The sequence below is a fragment of the Coregonus lavaretus genome (genome assembly GCF_964263955.1).
Source record: "Coregonus lavaretus genome assembly, chromosome: 13".
In the NCBI taxonomy this organism is placed as follows: Eukaryota; Metazoa; Chordata; class Actinopteri; order Salmoniformes; family Salmonidae; genus Coregonus; species Coregonus lavaretus.
In genome coordinates this window covers 23,315,059-23,339,653 of record NC_140000.1, presented here as the reverse complement: position 1 = coordinate 23,339,653, position 24,595 = coordinate 23,315,059, and the positions used below count along the sequence as shown (strand labels likewise).

Sequence of the window (24,595 nt, the reverse complement as noted above, 5' to 3'; positions counted from 1 at the left end):
TGGCCCACCTTGCCTGACGAGGGTTCAGACTCCTCGCCGCCCAGATGTACTCCAGATTACGATGGTCAGTCAAAATGAGAAAAGGGTGTTTAGCCCCCTCAAGCCAATGCCTCCACACTTTCAGAGCTTGAACCACAGCTAACAGCTCCCGGTCCCCCACATCATAATTGCACTCCGCCGGACTGAGCTTCTTAGAAAAGAAAGCGCAGGGGCAGAGTTTTGGTGGCGTACCCGAGCGCTGAGACAGTACAGCTCCAATCCCAGCCTCGGACGCATCCACCTCAACCTGGAATGCCAAGGAAGGATCCGGATGAGCCAGCACCGGAGCCGAAGTAAACAGGTCCTTCAGATGCCCAAAAGCCCTGTCCGCCTCAGCTGACCACTGTAGACGCACCGGTCCTCCCTTTAGCAAGGAGGTAATGGGAGCCGCTACCTGACCAAAGCCCCGGATAAACCTCCGGTAGTAATTGGCAAAACCCAAAAATCGCTGCACCTCCTTCACCGTGGTTGGAGTCGGCCAATTACGCACGGCCAAAATGCGGTCAATCTCCATCTCCACACCTGACGCGGACAGGCGGTCCCCTAGGAAGGAGATGGACTCTTGGAAGAACAGACATTTCTCCGCCTTCACATACAGGTCATGCTCCAACAGTCTACCAAGCACCTGACGCACCAGGGACACATGCTCGGCCCGTGTAGCGGAGTATATGAGAATGTCATCAATATACACCACTACACCCTGTCCATGCAGGTCCCTGAAAATCTCATCAACAAAAGATTGGAAGACTGAAGGAGCATTCATCAAACCGTATGGCATGACGAGGTACTCATAGTGCCCCGAGGTGGTAGTAAATGCCGTCTTCCACTCATCTCCCTCCCGGATACGCACCAGTTGTACGCGCTCCTAAGATCCAATTTTGTGAAGAAGCGCGCCCCGTGCAATGACTCCGTCATACTCGCAATCAGAGGTAATGGATAGCTGTATTTTACAGTGATCTGATTTAGACCACGGTAGTCAATGCACGGGCGTAAGCCACCATCCTTCTTCTTCACAAAAAATAAACTTGATGACACAGGGGAAGTGGACGGCCAAATGTATCCTTGTCTCAGAGATTCGGTGACATATGTTTCCATTGCCGCCGTCTCTTCCTGTGACAGAGGATACACGTGACTGCGGGGAAGCGCAGCACCTACCTGGAGGTTTATCGCACAATCCCCCTGTCGATGGGGTGGTAATTGAGTCTTGTCATCTCCCGTCTGGACTACTGCAACTCGCTGTTGGCTGGCCTCCCTGCCTGTGCCATTAAACCCCTACAACTCATCCAGAATGCCGCAGCCCGTCTGGTGTTCAACCTTCCCAAGTTCTCTCACGTCACCCCCCTCCTCCGCACACTCCACTGGCTTCCAGTTGAAGCTCGCATCCGCTACAAGACCATGGTGCTTGCCTATGGAGCAGTGAGGGGAACGGCACCTCTGTACCTTCGGGCTCTGATCAGTCCCTACACCCAAATGAGGGCATTGCGTTCATCCACCTCTGGCCTGCTGGCTCCCCTTCCTCTGCGGAAGCATAGTTCCCGCTCAGCCCAGTCAAAACTGTTCGCTGCTCTGGCACCCCAATGGTGGAACAAGCTCCCTCACGACGCCAGGACAGCAGAGTCACTCACCACCTTCCGGAGACATTTGAAACCCCACCTCTTTAAGGAATACCTGGGATAGGATAAAGCAATCCTTCTACCCCCCCCCCCCCCCCCAAATTGTAAAGTGGTTATCCCACTGGCTATAGGGTGAACGCACCAATTTGTGAGTCGCTCTGGATAAGAGCGTCTGCTAAATGACGTAAATGTGCCCTTGAGCAAGGCACTTAACCCTAATTGCTCCTGTAAGTCGCTCTGGATAAGAGCGTCTGCTAAATGACTAAAATGTAAATGTAAATGTGAGTCGCCTTCTTTTTACAGAAGGCGAGATACAAATCGGCATATTCAGGCGGAATGTGCATGGTGGGAACCTGGTTTGGACTTTTCACCGTAGTTGCCCCTACGGAAACACCTACACACCTCCCCAAGCACTGACTTGACCATCCCTTGAGAGCCCTCTGTTGCCATGAAATAGTGGGGTCATGAGAAGTTAACCAGGGAAGCCCCAACACCACTGGAAACGCAGGAGAATCAATCAGATATAGATTAATTATTTCCTCATGCCCCTCCTGCGTCTTCATCCAGAGTGGCGCTGTGACCTCCCTAATCAGACCTGACCCTAAAGGGTGACTATCTAGGGAATGTATAGGGAAGGGCACATCGACTGGCACAATAGGAATCCCTAACCTACGGGTAAACTGACGATCAATAAAGTTGCGCCTTATGCTGGGAATGAGAAGAAAACTCTGGAAATACAACATTAATACACATATGCGCAACAGGGAGCTCTGGGTGAGTTGGGTGCCTACTCACCTGAAATGGTTCACCAGTGCGCTGCCTACTGCCTCGACTCCTTGAAGGCCCTCCCCAGCACCGACCAGCAGTGTGTCCTCTGCGGCCACAGTTGGTGCAGGGGACTGCCCCTCTACCGGTCTCCCTCATAGCAGCACCTCCAGCTCCATAGGGGTAGGGTCGGAGGTGCTGGGGGATGGAATCGACGGCCCCTGATCCGGACGTCCGCGAGTGGCCAACAGGTTATCCAGTCGAATTGACATATCCACCAGTTGGTCCAGGTTTATGTTGGTGTCCCTGCAGGCCAATTCCCGACGAACGTCCTCCCTTAAGCTGCAATGGTAGAGGTCGATGAGGGCCCTCTCATTCCATCCTGCGCTGGCAGCCAGAGTCCAAAAGTCCAGTGCAAATTCCTGCGCGCTCCTCTTCCCCTGTCTGAGGTGGAATAGACGCTCACCCGCCGCTCTCCCCTCTGGTGGATGATCGAATACCGCCCTAAAGCGGCGGGTAAACTCTGCATAGCTTACAGTTGCGGCGTCTATTCCCCCCCACTCGGCGTTGGCCCACTCCAGCCCTTTACCGGACAGACAGGAGATGAGGGCGGACACGCTCTTGGATGGTGGATGGTTGCCAGGTAGAGCTCTACCTGGAGCAGAAAACCCTGACACGCGGCAGCTGTACCGTCATAAGCCCTCGGGAGCGAGAGCCGAATCCCACTGGACCCAGAGGGTGAAGCGATCGGTGTAGGTGGTGGTGTAATCGGAGGAGGTATAGGGATACCTCCTCTCTCCCATCGCTCCATAGTATTCACTACTCGTTCCATAGTAGTGCCGAGAGCCTGGATCATGGCCGCTTGTTGTTGGACGCGTTCCTCCATCGATCCGGCTGGCATAGCTGTACCTGCTGACTCCATGTAGATGGTGCATGTTTCTGTCAAGGCGTCAGTGTAAAGCGGTAGGCAAAGTCAGGCGCAGGACACAGAGCTAATCAAAAGGCGTACTTTACTCGTAGGTAAAAGAATGAACAACAACCTCCACGCAGGGAGGAAACAAACCCGCACACTAACGACAACCAAAACATGAACAAACACGCACAACACACAGTGTGAGACAGAGAGTTAAATAGGGAAGACATAACTACATAATGGGAAACAGGTGTGACCAATTAAGACAAAACAAGTCGAACATAGATACATGGATCGGTAGCAGCTAGTACTCCGGTGACGACGAACGCCGAAGCCTGCCCGAGCAAGGAGGAGGGGCAGCCTCGGCTGAATCCGTGACACATACACTCAATTAGTATTTGGTAGCATTGCCTTTAAATTGTTTAACTTGGGTCAAACGTTTCGGGTAGCCTTCCACAAGCTTCCCACAATAAGTTGGGTGAATTTTGGCCCATTCCTCCTGACAGAGCTGGTGTAACTGTGTTAGGTTTGTAGGCCTCCTTGCTCGCACACGCTTTTTCAGTTATGCCCACAAATGTTCTATTGGATTGAGGTCAGGGCTTTGTGATGGCCACTCCAATACCTTGACTTTGTTGTCCTTAAGCCATTTTGCCACAACTTTGGAAGTATGCTTGGGGTCATTGTCCATTTGGAAGACCCATTTGCGACCAAGCTTTAACTTCCTGACTGATGTCTTGAGATGTTGCTTCAATATATCCACATAATTTTCCTTCCTCATGATGCCATCTATTTTGTGAAGTGCACCAGTCCCTCCTGCAGCAAAGCACCCCCACAGCATGATGCTGCCACCCCCGTGCATCACGGTTGGGATGGTGTTCTTTGGCTTGCAAGCCTTCCCCTTTTTCCTCCAAACATAACGATGGTCATTATGGCCAAACAGTTATATTTTTGTTTCATCAGACCAGAGGACATTTCTCCAAAAAGTACAATCTTTGTCCCCATGTGCAGTTGCAAACCATAGTCTGGCTTTTTTATGGCGGTTTTGGAGCAGTGGCTTCTTCCTTGCTGAGCGGCCTTTCAGGTTATGTCAATATAGGACTTGTTTTACTGTGGATATGGATACTTTTGTACCTGTTTCCTCCAGCATCTTCACAAGGACATTTGCGGTGGGATTGATTTGCACTTTTCGCAACAAAGTACATTCATCTCTAGGAGACAGAATGCATCTCCTTCCTGTGCGGTATGACGGCTGCGTGGTCCCATGGTGTTTATACTTGCGTACTATTGTTTGTACAGATGAACGTGGTACCTTCAGGCATTTGGAAATTGCTCCCAAGGATGAACCAGACTTGTGGAGGTCTACAATTGTTTTTCTGAGGTCTTGGCTGATTTCTTTTGATTTTCCCATGATGTCAAGCAAAGAGGCACTGAGTTTGAAGGTAGGCCTTGAAATACATCCACAGGTACACCTCCAATTGACTCAAATGATTTTAATTAGCCTATAATAAGCTTCTAAAGCCATGACATCATTTTCTGGAATTTTCCAAGCTGTTTAAAGGCACAGTCAACTTAGTGTATGTAAACTTCTGACCCACTGGAATTGTGAAACAGTGAATTATAAGTGAAATAATCTGTCTGTAAACAATTGTTGGAAAAATTACTTGTGTCATGCACAAAGTAGATGTCCTAACCAACTTGCCAAAACTATAGTTTGTTAACAAGAAATTTGTGGAGTGGTTGAAAAACGAGTTTTAATGACTCCAACCTAAGTGTATGTAAACTTCCAACTTCAACTGTAGATCTCCGATCAGACATTGAGTAGTACTGCTGGACATAGAGAAACCAGCAGAGAAAACTGAGCAAGGGAACACAGGGAAGTGAGGGCATTAATACACAGGCGATCTGATAGACACAGGTGACACCAATAGGATGATGATTAGTCCCGACTGTGAGTGAGGAGGTGCCTAAGGTTGTCGGAGGATGACACCTAGTGGGTCGCTCCGGAACTGCGACCCCCTCCGGTAACTCTTGAATAGGCAATAGCAACCAATAAGCCAATGTGAATAGAAAATAACCTCTACCAATACTTTTCCCCTTCTGATAACCAGGTGGCGAATCGCATCTCTGCATGTCTGGCAGACATATCAGTGTGGATGACGGATCACCACCTCAAGCTGAACCTCGGCAAGACGGAGCTGCTCTTTCTCCCGGGGAATGACTGCCAGTTCCATGATCTCGCCATCACGGTTGACAACTCCGTTGTGTCCTCCTCCCAGAGTGCGAAGAGCCTTGGTGTGACCCTGGACACCACCCTGTCTTTCTCCGCTAACAGCAAGGCGGTGACCCGATCCTGTAGGTTCATGCTCTACAACATTCGGAGAGTACGACCCTGCCTTACACAGGAAGCGGCACAGGTCCTAATCCAGGCACTTGTCATCTCCCGTCTGGATTACTGCAACTCGCTGTTGGCTGGGCTCCCTGCCTGTGCCATTAAACCCCTACAACTCATCCAGAATGCCGCAGCCCGTCTGGTGTTCAACCTTCCCAAGTTCTCTCACGTCACCCCGCTCCTCCGCACATACCACTGGCTTCCAGTTGAAGCTCGCATCTGCTACAAGACCATGGTGCTTGCCTACGGAGCTGTGAGGGGAACTGCACCTCCGTACCTTCAGGCTCTGATCAGTCCCTACACCCAAACGAGGGCATTGCGTTCATCCACCTCTGGCATGCTGGCCCCCCTACCTCTGCGGAAGCACAGTTCCCGCTCAGCCCAGTCAAAACTGTTCGCTGCTCTGGCACCCCAATGGTGGAACAAGCTCCCTCACGACGCCAGGACAGCGGAGTCACTCACCACCTTCCGGAGACACTTGAAACCCCACCTCTTTAAGGAATACCTGGGATAGGATAAAGTAATCCTTCTACCCCACCCCACCCAAAAATTTTTAAAAAAAAATAACATATTGTAAAGTGGTTATCCCACTGGCTATAAGGTGAATGCACCAATTTGTAAGTCGCTCTGGATAAGAGCGTCTGCTACATGACGTAAATGTAAATGTAAATGTAATAGTAAAGTCAATTTGCATTGAAAACATGTATGTTATGTATTGACACAAAGTTGGTAGCTGTCACCAAATTAAATCAATGAAAGATAACAGATTTGGATGGGCTTTAAGTGTAAGTAGATGATTAGGTAATAATCCTAGTTATATGTATATATCTACTTCAATTACCTCGTACTACTATACATTGACTCGGTACTAGTACCCCGTGTATATAGCCAAGTTATCGTTACTCACTGTGTATTTATTATTACTTTTATTATTACATGTTTTACTTTTTATTATTTATCTGTTTTCTTTCTCTCTGCATTGTTGGGAAGGACCCGTAAGTAAGCATTTCACTGGTTGTTTACGAAGCATGTGACAAATAAAATTTGATTTGAACTCACATTTTTAGGTCCAAGGCCAACTGCCTCCCATCGACAGACAATATGTTCTCTCACTGATTAACCTTGGTGCTGCTTTCAAATAAACAGAGATGTTTTCAACCCATTCTAATCTATTCTGAAAATACATTTAGATAAGAACCAAATCATTTATCATTTATTCATTGAGATGATCCATTTCACATTGAAAATTGATTTTACAAGAGAGACCTGTTATGTCCCAAAACGCAGTAATCAAACACTTCTAATCTTACCATCTAAAGCATTTGCATCTCAATCCAATATTGTGTTATTGTACTGCTATATATACGTTTAACCTATTCCCTAATCTTTTTTAACCTATCAAAATCCCAACCCACCGGACCCCTCTGATAGTTACTGTTTATATTCAATAAGATATAAGTGCTCTCCTTACAGTTTGTTATATATTTTCCCCTCATTCTATTGATTCCTCGGCCCAGATCTCCAGATCTCTCTTTGGAAGCGTCATTACTAATGTATTTTAGCTGGAGAGTTGTGCCCTGGGGTGAGCAGCAGCACACTCTATAACTGAATTAGACACAAGGAGAGACTTACAGCACTCATGACTGCACATGAACACACACACACACAAACATAGTGCAATTGTTTTAAGCAGGGCAGTACAGCAAAGCACACAACACTCATAAATAGTTATAGGAAAGGTCCATATTTCAGAGAAACATATTGAGGGAAAATTACAAGCATGTACCACATTGATTATTCAGTGTCAGAGTAGTTTCATTTATCAATGGGATAAGTAATTACTAACCTACGGATAACATTGATTAAATCATATATTGATTCATTTCATGATTTATTTTTGAGGTAAGAATTTCATAACCTGAATATGAACCATGTAACTGGAGCAACAGATTTCGTACTGTAATCGGTCTTTCACTGCACATTTTTGATATTCTGTATGTTGGATACTCTGTAAGTTTGCAACAATGTCTTTAGCATAGACTTCCTCTTGATGTTCTCTGACGCAATGATTTATCTAACATGATTGGATAGGTGAGAGCAAGGCTCCCATTGCATTGCTTTCACCCAATCCAGACATGTCAGCTCAGTGATTACTTCAAGTAAGGGTGGAAATAAGCATGTATTTTCCGAGCAATCGAATAGGAGGTCAGTCTATGTAAGAACTGGCCGGCCTGAGCTGAGCAATGTGATCAGAATGGGTCAGCTGTCATTACAGGGCCCAGGGGGAGCCACTGCAGCTCATTTCAAGTCACGCACCAAGTATCCTGGCAGGAACAGACTGGAGTCACCTGGGACTGACGCCCACTGAGGCTTCACATTGCTCTCTCCTGGTCTTGACAAACACACACATCCCATGCACTAGTGTAGTTCCATTAACCTGATCACGATACAATGAGACTTCTGATCAACATAAGAATGGAGAATATTGATGAATCATTCAGCATGATGTCTATTGTAAAGCATCAAATCTCGCACCAGTACAAACTCGCTTTTGCATTATCATTGATTCAATATGGTTCTATCTATGATAGAGAAAGAAGCAGACAGCAGATAATCCACAGTAGACAAAATGACTGGCAGACTGTGAATACTGTAAATTGGCACTGGCAGTGAGGCGTTGAATAGAGTGCCCAACCCTGGGGCTCAATGCCTCAATCACATGTCAAATGCATTTCATTGTTAGAGTCCCACTTTCACACAGGCCCCAGCCCACCGGGTGACAGAGAGGGTCTTATATGGGGCTATAAAGCTGCCAATTGGCCAGGATGGATGGGCCGGGTCCATATGGGTGTGAGGGTTGGCCCACCGGAAGCCTGACAGTAATTACTGTTGATTGATGCTCTGATTCAGGAGCTAAATCAACTCCAAACATCTGATAGAGATCTGCCACAGTGGAAAACAAAGCCAACCATAGAAAAAAAGCGATACAGAAAAAAGGCACTTGGACTTGATAATGGGAACAGCGAGTGTATGACTGTTGAGTGCGCTACCAACTCATCCTGGGACAGGAGATGTCAGAGATAAAGGCCCAATACCAAACCAATCTCCAGCCCCATGCCCTTAGGGCCCCATATTGATTCACTCTCATGGATCTGACAGGAGGGTATTACCAAGGATCTGGGATAGGGTCTAGGGGGTGGTTTGGAATGGTTCCAGAAAAGGGAAGCGCTACCCCTCATCTATGAGTACTTAGGACACTGCTACTGTATAAAGCTGAGGACTGACTGCTCCACATAAATGAAATCAGATTAAGTCATATTTTGCACAATTTCTTGTAAAATGTGAACTATTATCACACGGTCTTGATGTTTTCTCAAAGATCTTCAGTTTGTAGGTCAATGTAAACAGTGGCGGCTCCTGAAAAAATTCTCAGGGGGGGCAATTTTTCTGATGATTTAGGTGACCTACACACATTTTAAAAAAGATATGTCCAGCAACAACATGAAGACAGGGGCAGCATATAAGTCAATACCAGAAGCATTTATTGACTGATCTCAAAAGTGTTGGCTTACCAGGGTTGGTGGAGCCCTCAGTTTCATCTTTGCCTCGCAAAGCTAACTCAAACACTCCGCAAAACTTCACACACTGGATTAGCCGGCTGAGGATGTGGCGGTTCTTGCTAATGTCGTAGTAAATATATTTGTTATAGTGAATATGGAATATGATATGTTGAGTAAAATGTTGTGCTAAGATCTATTTAGGTCAGGAGCTGGTTATAAGTTCTGTTCCTATCCAATAACAATGGACAAAAGGGTCCTATCTTGTCAGCCTTGTCAGTTTCAGTTCTCCAGTAAACTTGTGATTATCAACACTAACCTCATCGTTGTGGCGGCGGACAGCTAGCCTGTATCCCTCATCCAGTTGAGTGGGAATGTTCACTCTCCCCAAAGCAGACCATCTCAAACAGCTATCCATGTGGGTCTTTGACAGCTCATGTTTCTTAATCTTTCCTGAAAGATGGTGCATGTCCGTTACACACCAGTCGCTGTCCAAGCGGTGCTGTCTGCCGTGCCGCCTTCAGGGTGAAAGAGTAAGCAGGGGGTAGCAGAAGACTGCATTAGCTACATCGCAGCCTGCTAGCCAGGTTTTTCGTTCGTACCAATTTTTGGAAAATCCTCGGGTGTAGGACTTCCCCCCTTTAGTAGAAACCTGTTGAATTATTAAATTTGGTCTGGGAGGTCCTAATTGTTTCGTTGCCAATTTATCTTCATTTGTTCGCCGACAAAAAGGAACTTCTTTCAAAGACACAATCGAGTTGCACTGAAGCCTAGCCATTTTGATAGTAGTAGTGAATTGATTGACGCTGCTACCCGCTCTTTTCTTAGTTACGTTCATGGTTATGTTACGTATGACGAAAGCGCGTAAGTGCAAGCCCTCAGAAACCCATAGAGATTGTATTGAAAGCTCTGATATTTGAAAAAAATAGATTTTACATGGGAGTCTATGACAGACTTCTGGGCGATTTTCAACCTGACTGAAATCGCCCCAAAAGTGGGGGGGGCCATTTGAAGCACGACTTTAGCCTGATTGGACATTTAGTGGCACTGTGGCAGATCAGACGTCTAGATTACAACACTGATAACTACTGTTGCCGTGATATAATTGATTAGAAAAAAAATCCCTTCCTTTTCCCGTTTGGCAGTGCGTCGCCCATATCGCCCTATTGAACACACCGCCCCTGAATGTAAAACAAAATTATATTTCACCATCTGCTGAAGAAATAATGAAGAAACATATTGAATGAACATTGATATAACCCTTCCCTATTGTGTGGTTGTTGTTCTGCCATGGTTATTAACCTCTCCTAGGATCTGTCCAAACAGTGGTCGCGACCCATGTGACCCACTTGGCCTGTGTGGGGCAGAACTAGAAAAGCTCTATCCCGCCATGCAGACAGATCGATAGAGGCTGAGCCCAGCATTGATCAGGGACAGAGATAGTGTCATCGCTCATCAATGAGCAACTTCAACCTGTTTGTCTAACTACTGGAGATAAGATGACAAGAGGATAGTGTATGATGAGGGACAGAGCACAACCCCACCGCCTTCTTTCTACATGCATGTGTACTACACAATACTACATTTAGTATGGTTGTCTTTCGTCTAATGTGTTATTCTCAGGCAAGTAAGCAACTGTGTTAGAGTGGAGTGTATAAAGAGAGGGTGAAGGAGAGGAGGAGAATAAGATAGTAGAAGGGGCATGGGCAGGGGGTGGGTGAAGATGAATAATAAAAAATAACTGAATAGAAACAAAAAAGAAAAGGGATGAAAGAGGAGAGTGAGAGAAATGGAAAGTGAGAAAGCAAGAGACAGAGCGGGATAGAGCGAGAGAATGAGGAGGGAGAGAGGGAGAGAGAGAGAAGAAGAGAGAGAGAGAGAGAGAGAGCGAGAGAGAGAGAGAGAGAGAGAGAGAGAGAGAGAGAGAGAGAGAGAGAGAGAGAGAGAGAGAGAGAGAGAGAGAGAGAGAGAGCGAGAGAGAGAGAGAGAGAGAGAGAGAGAGATGATTTGTGGGCCTCTCTAGTGTGCTAGCGTTACAGGAATGGCCCTCCTGGGCAGCATGAAAAGGCTCTTGACTGTTAGTAGTGGTAACACGAGCCTCCAGCTCCTTGCCCTGGTAGATTTATTTACATTTCAGCGCCTGAGCCCAACTCTGAAAAAAAAGAAGAAGCTGGGCGTGCATCAATATTTGTAGTAGTGATTATGATTATGTTTTTTTTGAACCCACCCCTGCTCTTTGTTTGTGATGACTTACCGCTCTTCTTGGCTTTAGGATACCGTTTTATATCACAGTGTGTATTGTTGCACTGATCGGTCATTGGCTGTCCTCAGAGGTCTGGGCAAAGCAATGTAGGCCTACTTCTATTTGTCAATATCGTCAGATTAGATCAAATATCTGGACATCTAAAAATGTGCTACCGATTATTTCCTGCTGTCTCGTATTTTGGGGGGATGTTTGTCTGTTTTTCTGTCACAGACTGTCTGCAGATTGAATTAATATTGTATCTTTTCTATGATGTTATGAGGTACATTGTCTGAGGATGGTCACATTTATTCAACTGTTCTATCTGTAGTATAGAATCAGTCCTACTAATTTTAACTGTTACAATGGTCATTTGTAGCATCATCACTGCTTAGGCTGATCTACTTAGATGGCTGTTTTTAACACAACCTAAGTAAGGGATCAAGCTACACTCTTAGAAAAAAAGGTGCTATCTAGAACCTAAAAGGGTTCTTCGGCTGTCCCCATAGGAGAACCCTATGAAGAACCCTTTTTGGTTCCAGGTAGAACCCTTTTGAATTCCACAGAGGGTTCTACATGGAACCCAAAAGAGTTCTACCTGTAACCAAAAAGGGTTCTCCTATGGGGACAGCCGAAGAACCCTTTTGGAATCCTTTTTTCTAAGAGTGTACTACTCTGTTTCGACTAGAGAACAAGGATGGAAGAGAGAGCGCCATGAGGAGCAGCAGTGCAGACAGCTATCAGTCCTGAGTAGAGGGGAGTGGCAGAGCAGCTCCCATTTAGGATAGTGGGTTAGCTATTTAGCCTGACAGCCATTAAATATGAATTAAAAACCACACAGGCCTCTTTGCCTCCGAAATGTCATTACATATATTTATGGTAAGCGATTGTTGAATAAGCAGTTTGCAGGGCTTCCCAGGGGTGGGATGGAGGGATGGGGGGAGGGGGGAGGGGGTGGAGGAGGGCAGCAGAATGTATATCCAATAGATAGGTCTGGTAGAGAGAGAGGATGCCTAATAGCTACTGAAATGGAATCTGCATTAGGAGCTCTAACTGAGTAGAACACTTCAGGGGTCGGGCCCCGGAGGAGCAAATAACAGTGTTGTTTTGGAATGGGTGCTTCAGTTTCTCCACAACAGACTGCACAGAGATGGGAGAGAGATTACATTTAATTTGCAAGGAGGAGGAGCATTTTTAGAGAAATAGGACATTATAGTTCTTAGAATCTTTGAGTTGAGTTTATGGTTTGGTCATAGAAGGTCAGTGTGTTCCTTCATTTTAGTGTGTTTACCCCTAGTTTACGCCTACAGACGTCCACAATGTATCATGCTATGATGTCGAATGTGCAGTGCATATAATGCAGTCTGGTTGTGGATTGAAAAACAATGTATTAATTGTAACTTAAAATTATTATTTTACTTATTTTACTTTTTTCATACCGGCCAAACACTGTTTTTAGAAATACATTTTCCGGATGGAAAAACGCTTTCAGTGTAAACTTAAGCGACGAAAACCAGGTATAAACTATGTAGAAAAGATAATGGGCCTTTATATTTCTGCATAATATAACGGAGAGCTAACTCACCAAAATGAAAGCTAGACAGTCAGGGAGAATTGAAAATACCCAAAACTATGAATTCAGGAGTATAGATTTTTGTATTATGTTTGAGCATTAGAACACAGCATTAAGCCATGGCAAAATGCATTGAATTGCAGGAAATTAGATTTAAAACAGTGAAATACTTTCAGCTCCAATGCAGAATATGTTTAATCGCAGGAAATTAGCTTCAAAACTGCAACATTTTCTCTTAGCTCCATGGCAAAATGTGTAGAATTGCAGGAAATTAGCTTTATGGGGCCTCTAAAATGTTCTTTTCAAGGGACCGGAATGAATTCAGCCGCGCCGACGGGCCGACCACACCCATTGCCACACTTCCTGCCACGCTCATCACCTAAGCTCCTTTTTGATCTAGAAAAAACCCTGTAGGCTTTGTTGTGTGATAATAATGGATGTTTGATTGCAATTGAGGCAATTCGATATATTCATGACAATGGACATATAATGGGGTTATTTCGCAGTTGCATACAACTTCATTAAATGAGAGAACTCTTCATATTTTCATTAGGGGACAACAAACTATCTCCTAAAAAGACATGCTGTGCTATGAATACTCTTTTCCCGCTGTCAACCACTTGCAAAGTGCACCTGTTTCATCTAGACGCACAAAAGAACAATATTTTACAGCAGAAGCACTATTGTCAAGCCCAAGTGGACTGCTGCTGTTTTTAAGACCGCTCTCTAATTTGCTTCCATTTTGTAGCCAAACCCAACATCTATATGTATAAAGCCTGCTACACACTAGCCTCAGCCCCTTCACATGTACACATCGTCAATGCCTGTCTAAAACACACAAGGATCATTAAATGTCTTGTGTGTGGATCAATTGGTTCATCCAGTCCTAGAGGAAGTAACTGATTACACAACAGTGACAACCAACTCCATATTTCTATTTTCTTTAAACAACTGACATTTACACTGGTAGCCCCTATTTGTACTGTGATTGTTGTTATTGCAATAACCACATCTAGACTAAGAAATGTTAGTCAATCAAGAGACATCTAACATGAATCACAGACAGACAGAACGCAAGAGCTAGCCAGACATTTAATGATTATTAGATTGATTAGTATGTTTGATTTATTTATTTATTGATTAATAAGTCTAGCCAACATGGAACCAAAGCCATAAGGCTCTGTGTGGAACTAGAATTCAAGTCCAACTTATGTTGCACGGGTACCTACTCTTTCCTTTCTCCCCCATGTGCTACAACACAGCAATATGTTGTTCTATGTCTACTCTAAGGTGCACAGCATCACTGTTTTCCTCATTAATAAATGTTTTGTGTGATTTCGTTCCTTTTAGTCCACTTAAGGGCCTTTAGTTTCCAAGGAGGCCATTGTATTTCCTCCATTGCCTAGCAACCATCACCAAGGCCAGCACTCCATTGTTGCTGAGGCTATGCACATGCATCGCCAACCATAGAAATAGAATGAACAGAACGGACGTCCCTATTCAAGTCAATGATGGCATAACGGGTGGACTGGCAGCCATTTTGAGTGTACCCATGCCTAGGATGAAGATAAAAGGTTAGGACAAGTTATGATTATAATTTTCTTTTACAGTTTTACAGGATCAGCCATAGTAGTATGGCACACATGGACCAAACTAGGGTTAAATGCCTTGCTCAAGGGCACATTAACAGATTTTTCACCTTTTTCACCTTTCGGTTACTGGCCCAACGCGCTAACCGCTAGGCTACCAGAGCCGTTGTTTACTAGCATACAGTAGCTGGCCCCATTGTTGCAAAGGGATATTAGAACCCTCTTGTCTTAACCTTTGTCTCCTTCAACCCAGACTCATGTCAGGAAGTAAAAGCAGGAAGTGTACCCTTCACTTCAATCTGTGCTGTGATATGTTGAGTCAACTCAACTGACATTACAACAAACACATTAGCATAATTTAAATGAACATTCTAGATTACTATGGCAATCCAGCATCAGTTGATAGAGCATTCCAAATCACCATGGAAATTATTGCATCACAATACGAGAAAGCCATTGCGAGTGTACCCTTGAGTTTACCAGGGTTAGAGCTTCCAAATCCGTTCTATTCATTCTATTTCTATATTGCTGACTGCCTGTGTCTACTTTTGAAAATTGTACTGTAATTTCAAAAAGTGGTATTTCAGCATTGGAGAGATCAGGAGCATCAGACAATCTGGAAAAATATGTTTCATTTGGTCATTTGTTTTTGAAGAAAATTCACAGAAAATGGCAACTGTGAAAACAAATATTCTGCTTTTTTGTACGTTGACTATATACAGTATGTGTGAATATATGCTGCTGCATATGTACTGTATAGTATTGCTTTACATTATTCTGTAAGAACGAAAGAAAGAAAGAAAGAAAGAAAGAAAGAAAGAAAGAAAGAAAGAAAGAAAGAAAGAAAGAAAGAAAGAAAGAAAGAAAGAAAGAAAGAAAGAAAGAAAGAAAGAAAGAAAGAAAGAAAGAAAGAAAGAAAGAAAGAAAGAAAATAATGTACTGTAGAGCAACTGTAAAGCAGGAAGGAAGGACTTTTATGTTGAAAGGCTTCCAAAGCAGATTTTCAGTGACGTCATTTTTACACTATTCCCTTGAATAGGCTAGCACCTGTGTGCATGGGGGTTGTCTGTCTGTCAGCTTTGAGTAAAAAAACATAACCCATGCCAGCAAAAACATATCCATCAGTATTCCCCACTGCCCATTGAGACAGTCTGTGTCCCCTACTCCTTAGAGACCAAAGCATACAGCACTCTTCTTAAAGACAAGGCATTTGGAACTGTAGATATTGGATTGGCCCCACTTTTTACAGCCCAAAACCATCTTGAAGTGTGGCTTCCATGTAGTGCTTTATTATTTTCCTCTCTTTTGTCAAATTTTTGTCGAATTATTAAGTGCTTTTCAGGTTCCCATAATAGGCCACTGTTTCTTTTCTGTCAGGGTTTGCCGTTTTCCACGCGCAGTTCAAGCCCTTCTGGATGACCCTTCTAGGTGCCTAAATTGAAATATGGTGAGTACCATCCATTTAGCTAATGGGCAGAATGTAGTCCTGTCATTATGTGGGTACAGATGGATGTACGTATGATTTTTGATCTTGACATGTCATGATTGTAAATGGTACATTTGATCATGTTAACCTACTCTTTTTTATCTGCATAATCAAAATCAATTATGGTTTGTCTCTGAGCCAGTGCCATATATTTCTATACACTATATGCTCCTGGTTATCTAGTATCCTTCAGCTCATACTCATCTGATTTGTTAGATTTAAAAAAATTCTGCATGTCTAACTAGCTCTCCTTTCATTAAGGAAGAGTGCATGGACATCATGTGCAAGACTATAGACACAAAGAGCATGTTATCAAAGGCACACACACACAACACTCCTTGTGTAGTGAAATTATATAAATCTACTTATTTTGCCATACAGGCTCAAACTGTGTTGGCTAGAATCTGCACAACATTGATTGTAAATGTGTTTCCTGTCATATCTGCGGCAATCGAGTTACACAACTAACCATACAGGACCTGTACAAACCCCTATAAATCTAAGGCACATGCAGTATAGCCTTCAATATAAGAAGGAGAATATGCATTAAATTAGAGCCTATACCAGTTCAGAATAGGAAATAATTTTGAAATAGCTTAAATAGTTTTTAGGCATTAACTACATGTGTCTAATGTGTACATTTCAATACATGTGTTATAGGAGTCCAAACAGTAACATAATGGCCACATGCCGGTTAGAAATGTCATACAATATTTCATACCTCGCAAACAGACTTCAGATGCCAAAAACATTTATCACGGTTAACCAAGAACTAAAATCTTGCGTAATTTGGTCAGCTACGGGATTACAAATACCCTCGACATTCCGGAAATTGATGTGGCACCGCAAGGAGTCTTTTCCCAAATCACTCACCAGCCTACAGTAACAGAAAAAAAAACCCGGAATAAAACAGTATGTACATACTACATACTATCATATTCAGTGGGCAACATCAACATTTAAGAGAAGAAAATACATGTTGTTGTGATTCTAATAATAATGTTATTAACAATTTACAGAACATAGTCAAATAAATGGATTGATCTTCACATCATGCACAAATATAACCATTTGCTATTTTTCCAGTATAAAAAAGTTAATTGGAGCTCATAAGTACAAATCAAATCCAACTTTAGGCACACGTTATTGAAACAGATAACCCACATTTTTTTTAATTCCAAGGGAACCTCAAAGACACAGCTTATCTTTGGGGGTTCTCGCTATGCTTAACTACGTGGCAGTAATTGCATGTGCCAACCTTTGTGGCACACAGTGTGCCCAGACACCCAGTTATCTCTGGGGCTTATCACTGGCTCTCCATCCAGCTGGTGTGCCCATCTAAATCACCCTGGCCTTGTCCTTCCACTACCACCCCAGGGTCTGAGAGGCTGTAGAACAAGGCACCACCACCACTCTCTTTAACACAATGGAAATAGCATCTGTTAAGCCTCATAACTCTCATACGCCTTCATAACCCTCTGGTATGAAGCCTGTTTTACCAAATGTATTGAGCAGTTATAAAATGTTCTGTGAGTTCATGAAAAAGGGATCTGATGCACCGGGATGAGACATGCAGTCATTAGTTAATGGTCTGATAAACATCTATACTGCTGCTGCTGCTTCGTAACAGTGGTCGCTAGATCATTTGTCATACACTGACATCTGATGTTGATTGATACGTTTGTTAAGAGTACAGAAGTCAGACAGACATATGGTTGAAATATGTTATAAAAACAGCTTAGAGGCAATCCCTGGTTACCCCATAGTCGAGATTAATGGTTAATATATTTTATTTTATTTTATGTTCACTTCAAGGAGGCACGTTGCAGAACTGACAAGACATAAAAATGAGCAAGAGGTATAAAACTTAAATGTGATTTATTTTAACTTTCTGTAATGTGTTTCTTTGATTGCAAGTAAGAGTACTTGATAATTTGTCTTCATTACATCTTCTATTACAAGGAGAAGGCCACTTAGAACTGGCATTACCTCTTTCAAATGCCTTTAGCCTTCAGCCTGAAGGTCTGAGGGTTGTTGTGATGTATAGAGATAAGTTCAGCTGGAAGGAGACTGATATTCCCCGTAAAATATCCTTCAGTCCTTTAAACATTAGCTAAAGGAGGCCACCTTGAGTACATATTGTAGCCTGGCAACTGAATAGGCAAGGGTAAAGTAAAGTGAAGCTATATGGGATCATGCTATCAAATTACTGAGCATGGTGTATTCAAGGGGGGTATAGGCCTACTTATTGTTTACATTTAGATGCACTGCCATCATGCTAATAATGAGAGTGTAAGGAGATGAAGTACACACATTATTTTTCCCCAAATCAGACTCAACATTGACTTGATTAATTATTATTTGATTGTTTGGGTTGCTACAGCACACACAATGTGCCTCTATGTGAATGTCATCTTATAAAACCAATGAAGCATGCATCCTTTCATCTAAAGGGTCCATAGCTGTGTGGAAGACTAGTGATTTTGTTGTTATGTGTCAAAATTGACAACAAGTCATGGTCTACCTCATTGCTTTGAGACAAAAAGCCCTAATATACAGGTCCCATATCAACATGTGTATACATATTTTTAAAGGATGTATAACTTGCAACCATCTCTCCATTATGATGTAGAGTAGTTTTTCTGTTATTTAAAATAGAGATATCTGTAGGTAGGCAGGCCTAAATTAAAGTTACAATATCTGGGGAGTTGTAGCCTAGGCTAAGCAAACACCACTGCCTCATTCCTTAACTCTTTGTCTCGTTCAGTTGCAGACCCGTTCACCCTTTTCCATTGACTTTCCAAAGCAATGAGAGTGTATGGAAGGGACTGCAGAGATTTTGGAGAGTGATGTTTTCCATCTTCCCTTGCTGTCCGTTGAGAGGACAAAATTCGAAAGACAGGTAAGCCTACACCAAATTTAAAATAGGTACACTTAGGTCTGTCAAAACTTAAATAAACTTTCCATTTAAAACTGCAATGCATTTGTATTTCCTCTGTAGCTCAATTAGTAGAGCATGGCGCTTGCAACGCCAAAAATGTATGCACGCATGACTGTAAGTCCCTTTGGATAAAAGCGTCTGCTAAATGTCATTTTTCATTATATCAATGATGATGATTATAAGCCATGAATTTACATTGCGGATGCACGGACAAAACTCTAGTCTAGTGTCTAGTCTACCTGAAGTGGGAGGGGTCAGCGTCCCGAATGCCCATTCGGGCACGCTGATTGGTTGAAAGGAAGGGCCTTTTTTTTTTTACAATGATGATGATGATGGTGGTGATGATATAGAGCGCAATAGTGATGACGTCTTTTTGTAGGCACTAACTCTGCCATCCGTACGGGAGTTGCAGCGATGGGACAAGACTGTAACTACCAATTGGATATCACGAAATTATATATATATAAATAAATATATATATATTTTTTAAAGGTTCGTTGAACAAAGCCTATGGGAAATGAATGGAGTTTGCAGTGGTTTTGGATAAACACCGAAAATAAGGTCTGTGGTAAAAACAGGCTTAGGAGAGTTTATAAATTTTTGTTCTCTGAGGTAATCTTCATTAGCTAACATCACTTTTTGTGAATTTTAAGCATTTATGTAATTTTAAAAAACATAACGCACATAAAGGCGTTATAATTCATAAAGTTCACGTTAACTGACTGATATCTCATAGAACAAAACGTGTAAAATCTCATTTTAACCTCAGCCTTATTTTCGGCGTTTATTCCAAAACCTTATTCTTTCCTCATTTATTTTGCCCATAGTAATGGCTGAACGAAACAGAGGTAAATCATTTCCGGTACAAACTGGCGAGCTCTGTAGAATTAGGGTTTAAGAATGTGATGGTGATGTCGTGATGATGATTAGGCCTATGAATTGCACTATTAAAATATATATATATATATATATATATATATATATAATTTTTTACCCCCTTCAGTTACGTTGTGGGCTATTCCTCTGAAGTCACTCATGTAAGGTTTCTCCGATGCACAACTGTGCTGCGCGACTATCAGCGTTGCGGTCACATTCGACACTGGAGACTTTGGCGGCATCCCTGCAGTCACCACTTTTGCGGTGAGTGCAAGGATCAGCTCATAGATGGTTTCCGCGACATCGAGGGGCTTGGCTCAAGTCCCTGTCCACAGTGTAAATCAGTTATAGCTTAATAAATGTGTAACCGTGACTGCATATTAGTGCCTTTTTCTGAGTTTTTGTAACATTTTCTTTTTCTATGCACGTTGTAGTCCACGCATGTCCCTATTGCCAAGGCAATTCAACAGAACTATGGTATCATCAAGACAAAGGACAAGCAATAATATTTCACCACTTATCTAGTCAGTCAGATCAGATTTTCCTTGTCGTCTTTTGGACATTCTATGCATTAATGAGTGTGTGTATCCAGGCTCTGTCGTAGCCGGCCGCGACTGGGAGACATACATATACATACATATACGTCATTTAGCAGACGCTCTTATCCAGAGCGACTTACATGAGCAATTAGGGTTAAGTGCCTTGCTCAAGGGCACATCGGCAGATTTTTCACCTAGTCGGCTCGGGGATTAGAACCAGCGACCTTTCGATAACTGGCACAACGCTCTTAACCACTAAGCTACCTGCCGCCCCAGACCCATGGGGCGGCGCACAATTGGCCCAGCGTCGTCCAGGGGAGGGGAGGGAATGGCCGGCAGGGATGTAGCTCAGTTGGTAGAGCATGGCGTTTGCAACGCCAGGGTTGTGGGTTCGATTCCCACGGGGGGTATGAAAAAATAAAATTATGTATGCACTAACTGTAAGTCGCTCTGGATAAGAGCATCTGCTAAATGACTAAAATGTAGTAGGTCTAGGTCACAGTCAATGACATTAATATAACAATCTCAATTTAGCTGAGGCAAAGCTCCATCCAATGCAAATGACTATTTTATGAATATTAACAACTCGGGTTTATAGGCAGGGTTGGGGAGTAACTGTAATGTAAGTAGTTCCAGCAAAAATTGTGTAATCAGATTACAGATACGTTTGAAAAACTAGATGATTACTTCTTGAGGGTAGTTTAGTGGTTAAGAGCGTTATGCCAATAACTGAAAGGTCACTGGTTCTAATCCCCGATCTGACTAGGTGAAAAATCTGTCGATGTGCCCTTGAGCAAGGCACTTAACCCTAATTGCTCCTGTAAGTCGCTCTGGATAAGAGCGTCTGCTAAATGACTAAAATTTTGAAAGGATGCTTGTGAAAAAATACATTATGACACCTTTCTGTTTTCTCAATGACATTCAATTCAGAATTGAAAAAAGGCGCAAATGTAGTTTGCTCCACCTGAGCGAGTCTGACCACAATTCAGAGACCACTATGATGACACACCAAATGTGCTTGATGGATCCTTTTTGTCTTCTTCTAATGCGTCTTAAGGGGAAAGTAATCAAAAAAGTCACTGAAAGTAATCAGATTACGTTACTGAGTATGGGTTATCCAAAATTGCGTTACTGATTACAATTTTGGACAGGTAACTAGTAACTGTAATGGATTATATTTAGAAAGTAACCTACCCAACTCTGCTTATAGGCTATATGATAGAGTGGCCCAAAGGTCAGTATATCAAAACAAATATTGACTTGCACTTCAATAAGCACTTCCCATCAAATTCTGCCCAGAAACGTATCTAATTTCAACCCCATAATTTGACCTTTAACCTTCAATAAATTATACAGCAGTACACAGTGCATTCATTTAAAAGTAATCCTTCTACCCCCACCCCTCCCCCACCCCCCCATAATTTTTTTAAATATATAAAATATTTAAAAAAGAAAATAAATTGGGTGGTTGCCACTGGCTATCATAAATTGAATGCACCAATTTGTAAGTCGCTCTGGATAAGAGCGTCTGCTAAATGACTTAAATGCAAATGTGCCCAGGTGAACCATAGAGAAAACAATCACAGGCCACTTTTCAAGCCCTTTATTGGTGAAATTTCAGCATAATTTCAAGATGATTTCAAGAGAAGGACTGAGGTGGACTTGACACAGGTGAAACAGACAGAGGGGAGATGGTTTTTCCTTTCTATGGTCTGGGCTGAACAAAAAGTGAACCCAAGCTATGGGGATGTTACGTTAGCTTTACTGGGTGGGGAGTAGAGCCTTGGTCTGGTCAACCACGGTCTGGAAGAGCTGCTCCATCTGGGCCTGCAAGTCATCAGCCAGAGGCTTGAACTGGGCCTGCATCTTGTCGACCAGGGGCATGAACTGGGCCTGCAGGTTATCAGCCATGGGACGCACCTGCTTCTCAATGTCACTGACGAAGGGCTTCATGTGCTCCTGGATCTTCTCAGCATGCTCCTGGATCTTGTCGGTCAGAGGCATGATCTGAGTCTTACCCTCCTCCAGGTAACCCCTATGGGTAGAGAGACACACTTAGAGAGCCGTTTTCCAAAAGCTGTAGGCTCAGGGAGCAAGCTAGCTTTAAAGCTGACTCTATGGTACTGATGTGAAAACAGACATGTTTAAAATGTAATATTCCTGTCAAGTACAATGTTACAAATAAATAAACTGAATAGTAACTATTTGAATGAGTGATCTATTTAGAATTACTTGATATCTTAAACATGAAGAGATTCAACTCCATACAGAGTTGATGGTACTTATTTTGTTGATCTGCATTACAATCTCCCCTCAAGAGAAGTATTCTATTCTATTCTATTTTATTTTATTCTATTGGAAGAGTGTGGTGGTCAGTGACGTACTGAGCCTGGCTGATCAGCTGATGAGACTTCACTTTCTCGATGGCGTCCTGGAAGTACTTGGTGAGAGTCTCGATCTCAGCAGGGATGTCACGCTTCACCAGGGAACCGGACTCACAGCCTGTCATAAACACACACAGAAAACACACTTATTACACACACTCACTACACACACGGTATTGTATTTATAACACACAGTATGAATTCAGTCAGAAAACAAGGATGGATGTAGTTATCATTAAATAGGTTATAGATTAGCAGAGGAGTGAAGGTCTTCATTTTCAAATAAATATTTATCCTCTGAATTACTTTGTTTACCAGTTATGTGTTACTCAATTACTATTCATGAGTAGTATTAGGTACATATAAAGATAAGATAGAAAGTCATAAAGATTTTTATTTGTTGCGTAACAATTTATGTAATGAATTCTTACCAATGGCCAGCACAACAACAAGGGCGGCGACGAGAGAGAATTTCATGATTGCTGATGGGCAAGGTGGATCTACAGGAGAGAAGACAAGAGGATTAGGACGACTACAGGGAGTTTCAGATGCAACATCATACACTACATGACGATTGACACAAAGATATTCTATTCACTTTCAGTTGCACTTATTTACATTTTAGTCATTTAGCAGATGCTCTTATCCAGAGCGACTTACAGTTAGTGAGTGCATACATTTTCATACTGGCCCCCCGTGGGAAACTAACTCACAACCCTGGCGTTGCAAGCGCCATGCTCTACCAACTGAGCTACAGGGGACTAGGGGACTTATCCTAGGAAAACCAGGTAAATGTGATGAAATCCATGTTATGTGGTTTCCACCAACTCTGACCTCATTAAGATCTCAGTAGAAATTGGTATCATATTTAACCATGTAGTCATAATGAAAACTTTACAGTACTTAGATGTATCCCTCTTGAGGCTACTACACTAATAAATAGTTCTAAATAAGACACACTCGACACTCTGTATACATACAAGAGCTATGAGCCTACATTTTAAGTGTTAAACCAATATACTGATACATTCGGAATCAGACAGAGAAAACCATGGAAGACTTACCTTTACTTCTGGGGTTCTTGGACCTAATGGTACGTTGTGTCTGGGGCCAAGGGGTTTTATAGCTCCTGCTGGACAAAAGGGGTCTGGCCCAAATCTTATTGGCTACTCCATGTAAGAGAGTGACCTCAGGTGGAATGTGCAAATGCGTAGTGTTGGCTGATGAACCTTGATGTGTTGCCTGTCACAATAATGACACAAAGTCCAAGTGTGTGTGTTGATTGGGTCTGAGATAAGGTGCAGTTAAAACACGTATTACTGATTGAATCAAAAAGTGGCATTCAATCCAACCTATCCCGTCATCCCTTCATTGTGTAGGCTTAATGCAATCATTAATAGATTCATTCTTTCTTGAATAATTTTTGTCAAACAATGTAAAGATGCCAATTTTTTTTACTATTTGGGTATACATTTTAGGTTACCCCCCTCTTTTCATTTGGGTTAAAATATATGGCAGTTGGAAGATGGGATCATTTCCTTTTTCCCCTCATTCATTTGTTTCCAATGTTTTGGGGTTTATTATCAACTCATTTTCTAAATGATTGGCAGAGCTACCATTTTTATAGAAAAATAACGTTGATTTTGGGGCAGTAACTCCCAGAAACACAAATGAGAGAAGCTTGGTAGT

The 24,595-nt window shown here is 42.8% G+C and overlaps 1 protein-coding gene across 1 annotated transcript; it reads right to left on the bottom strand.

Annotated features, from left to right (window-relative positions):
• Positions 1 to 22,110: 22,110 nt before the first annotated feature.
• On the bottom strand, positions 22,111 to 23,989 carry LOC311139104 (type-4 ice-structuring protein-like). Its single transcript, XM_084173989.1, has 4 exons — positions 23,971 to 23,989; positions 23,338 to 23,406; positions 22,907 to 23,024; positions 22,111 to 22,557 (listed from the first exon to the last, which is right to left on the bottom strand). The coding sequence occupies exons 2-4, from the start codon at positions 23,381 to 23,383 to the stop codon at positions 22,284 to 22,286; spliced, it is 438 nt and encodes a 145-aa protein (XP_084030115.1). The 5' UTR covers positions 23,384 to 23,406; positions 23,971 to 23,989; the 3' UTR covers positions 22,111 to 22,283.
• Positions 23,990 to 24,595: the final 606 nt, after the last annotated feature.

Excerpts from the sequence above, each read along its gene's own strand:
- LOC311139104 (XM_084173989.1), bottom strand. The coding sequence starts at position 23,383 with ATGAAATTCTCTCTCGTCGCCGCCCTTGTTGTTGTGCTGGCCATTG. Across the intron at positions 23,025-23,337 it reads TGTTGTTGTGCTGGCCATTG|GCTGTGAGTCCGGTTCCCTG; the intron begins GTAAGAATTCAT and ends TGTTTATGACAG. Across the intron at positions 22,558-22,906 it reads CAGCTGATCAGCCAGGCTCA|GGGTTACCTGGAGGAGGGTA; the intron begins GTACGTCACTGA and ends CTCTACCCATAG.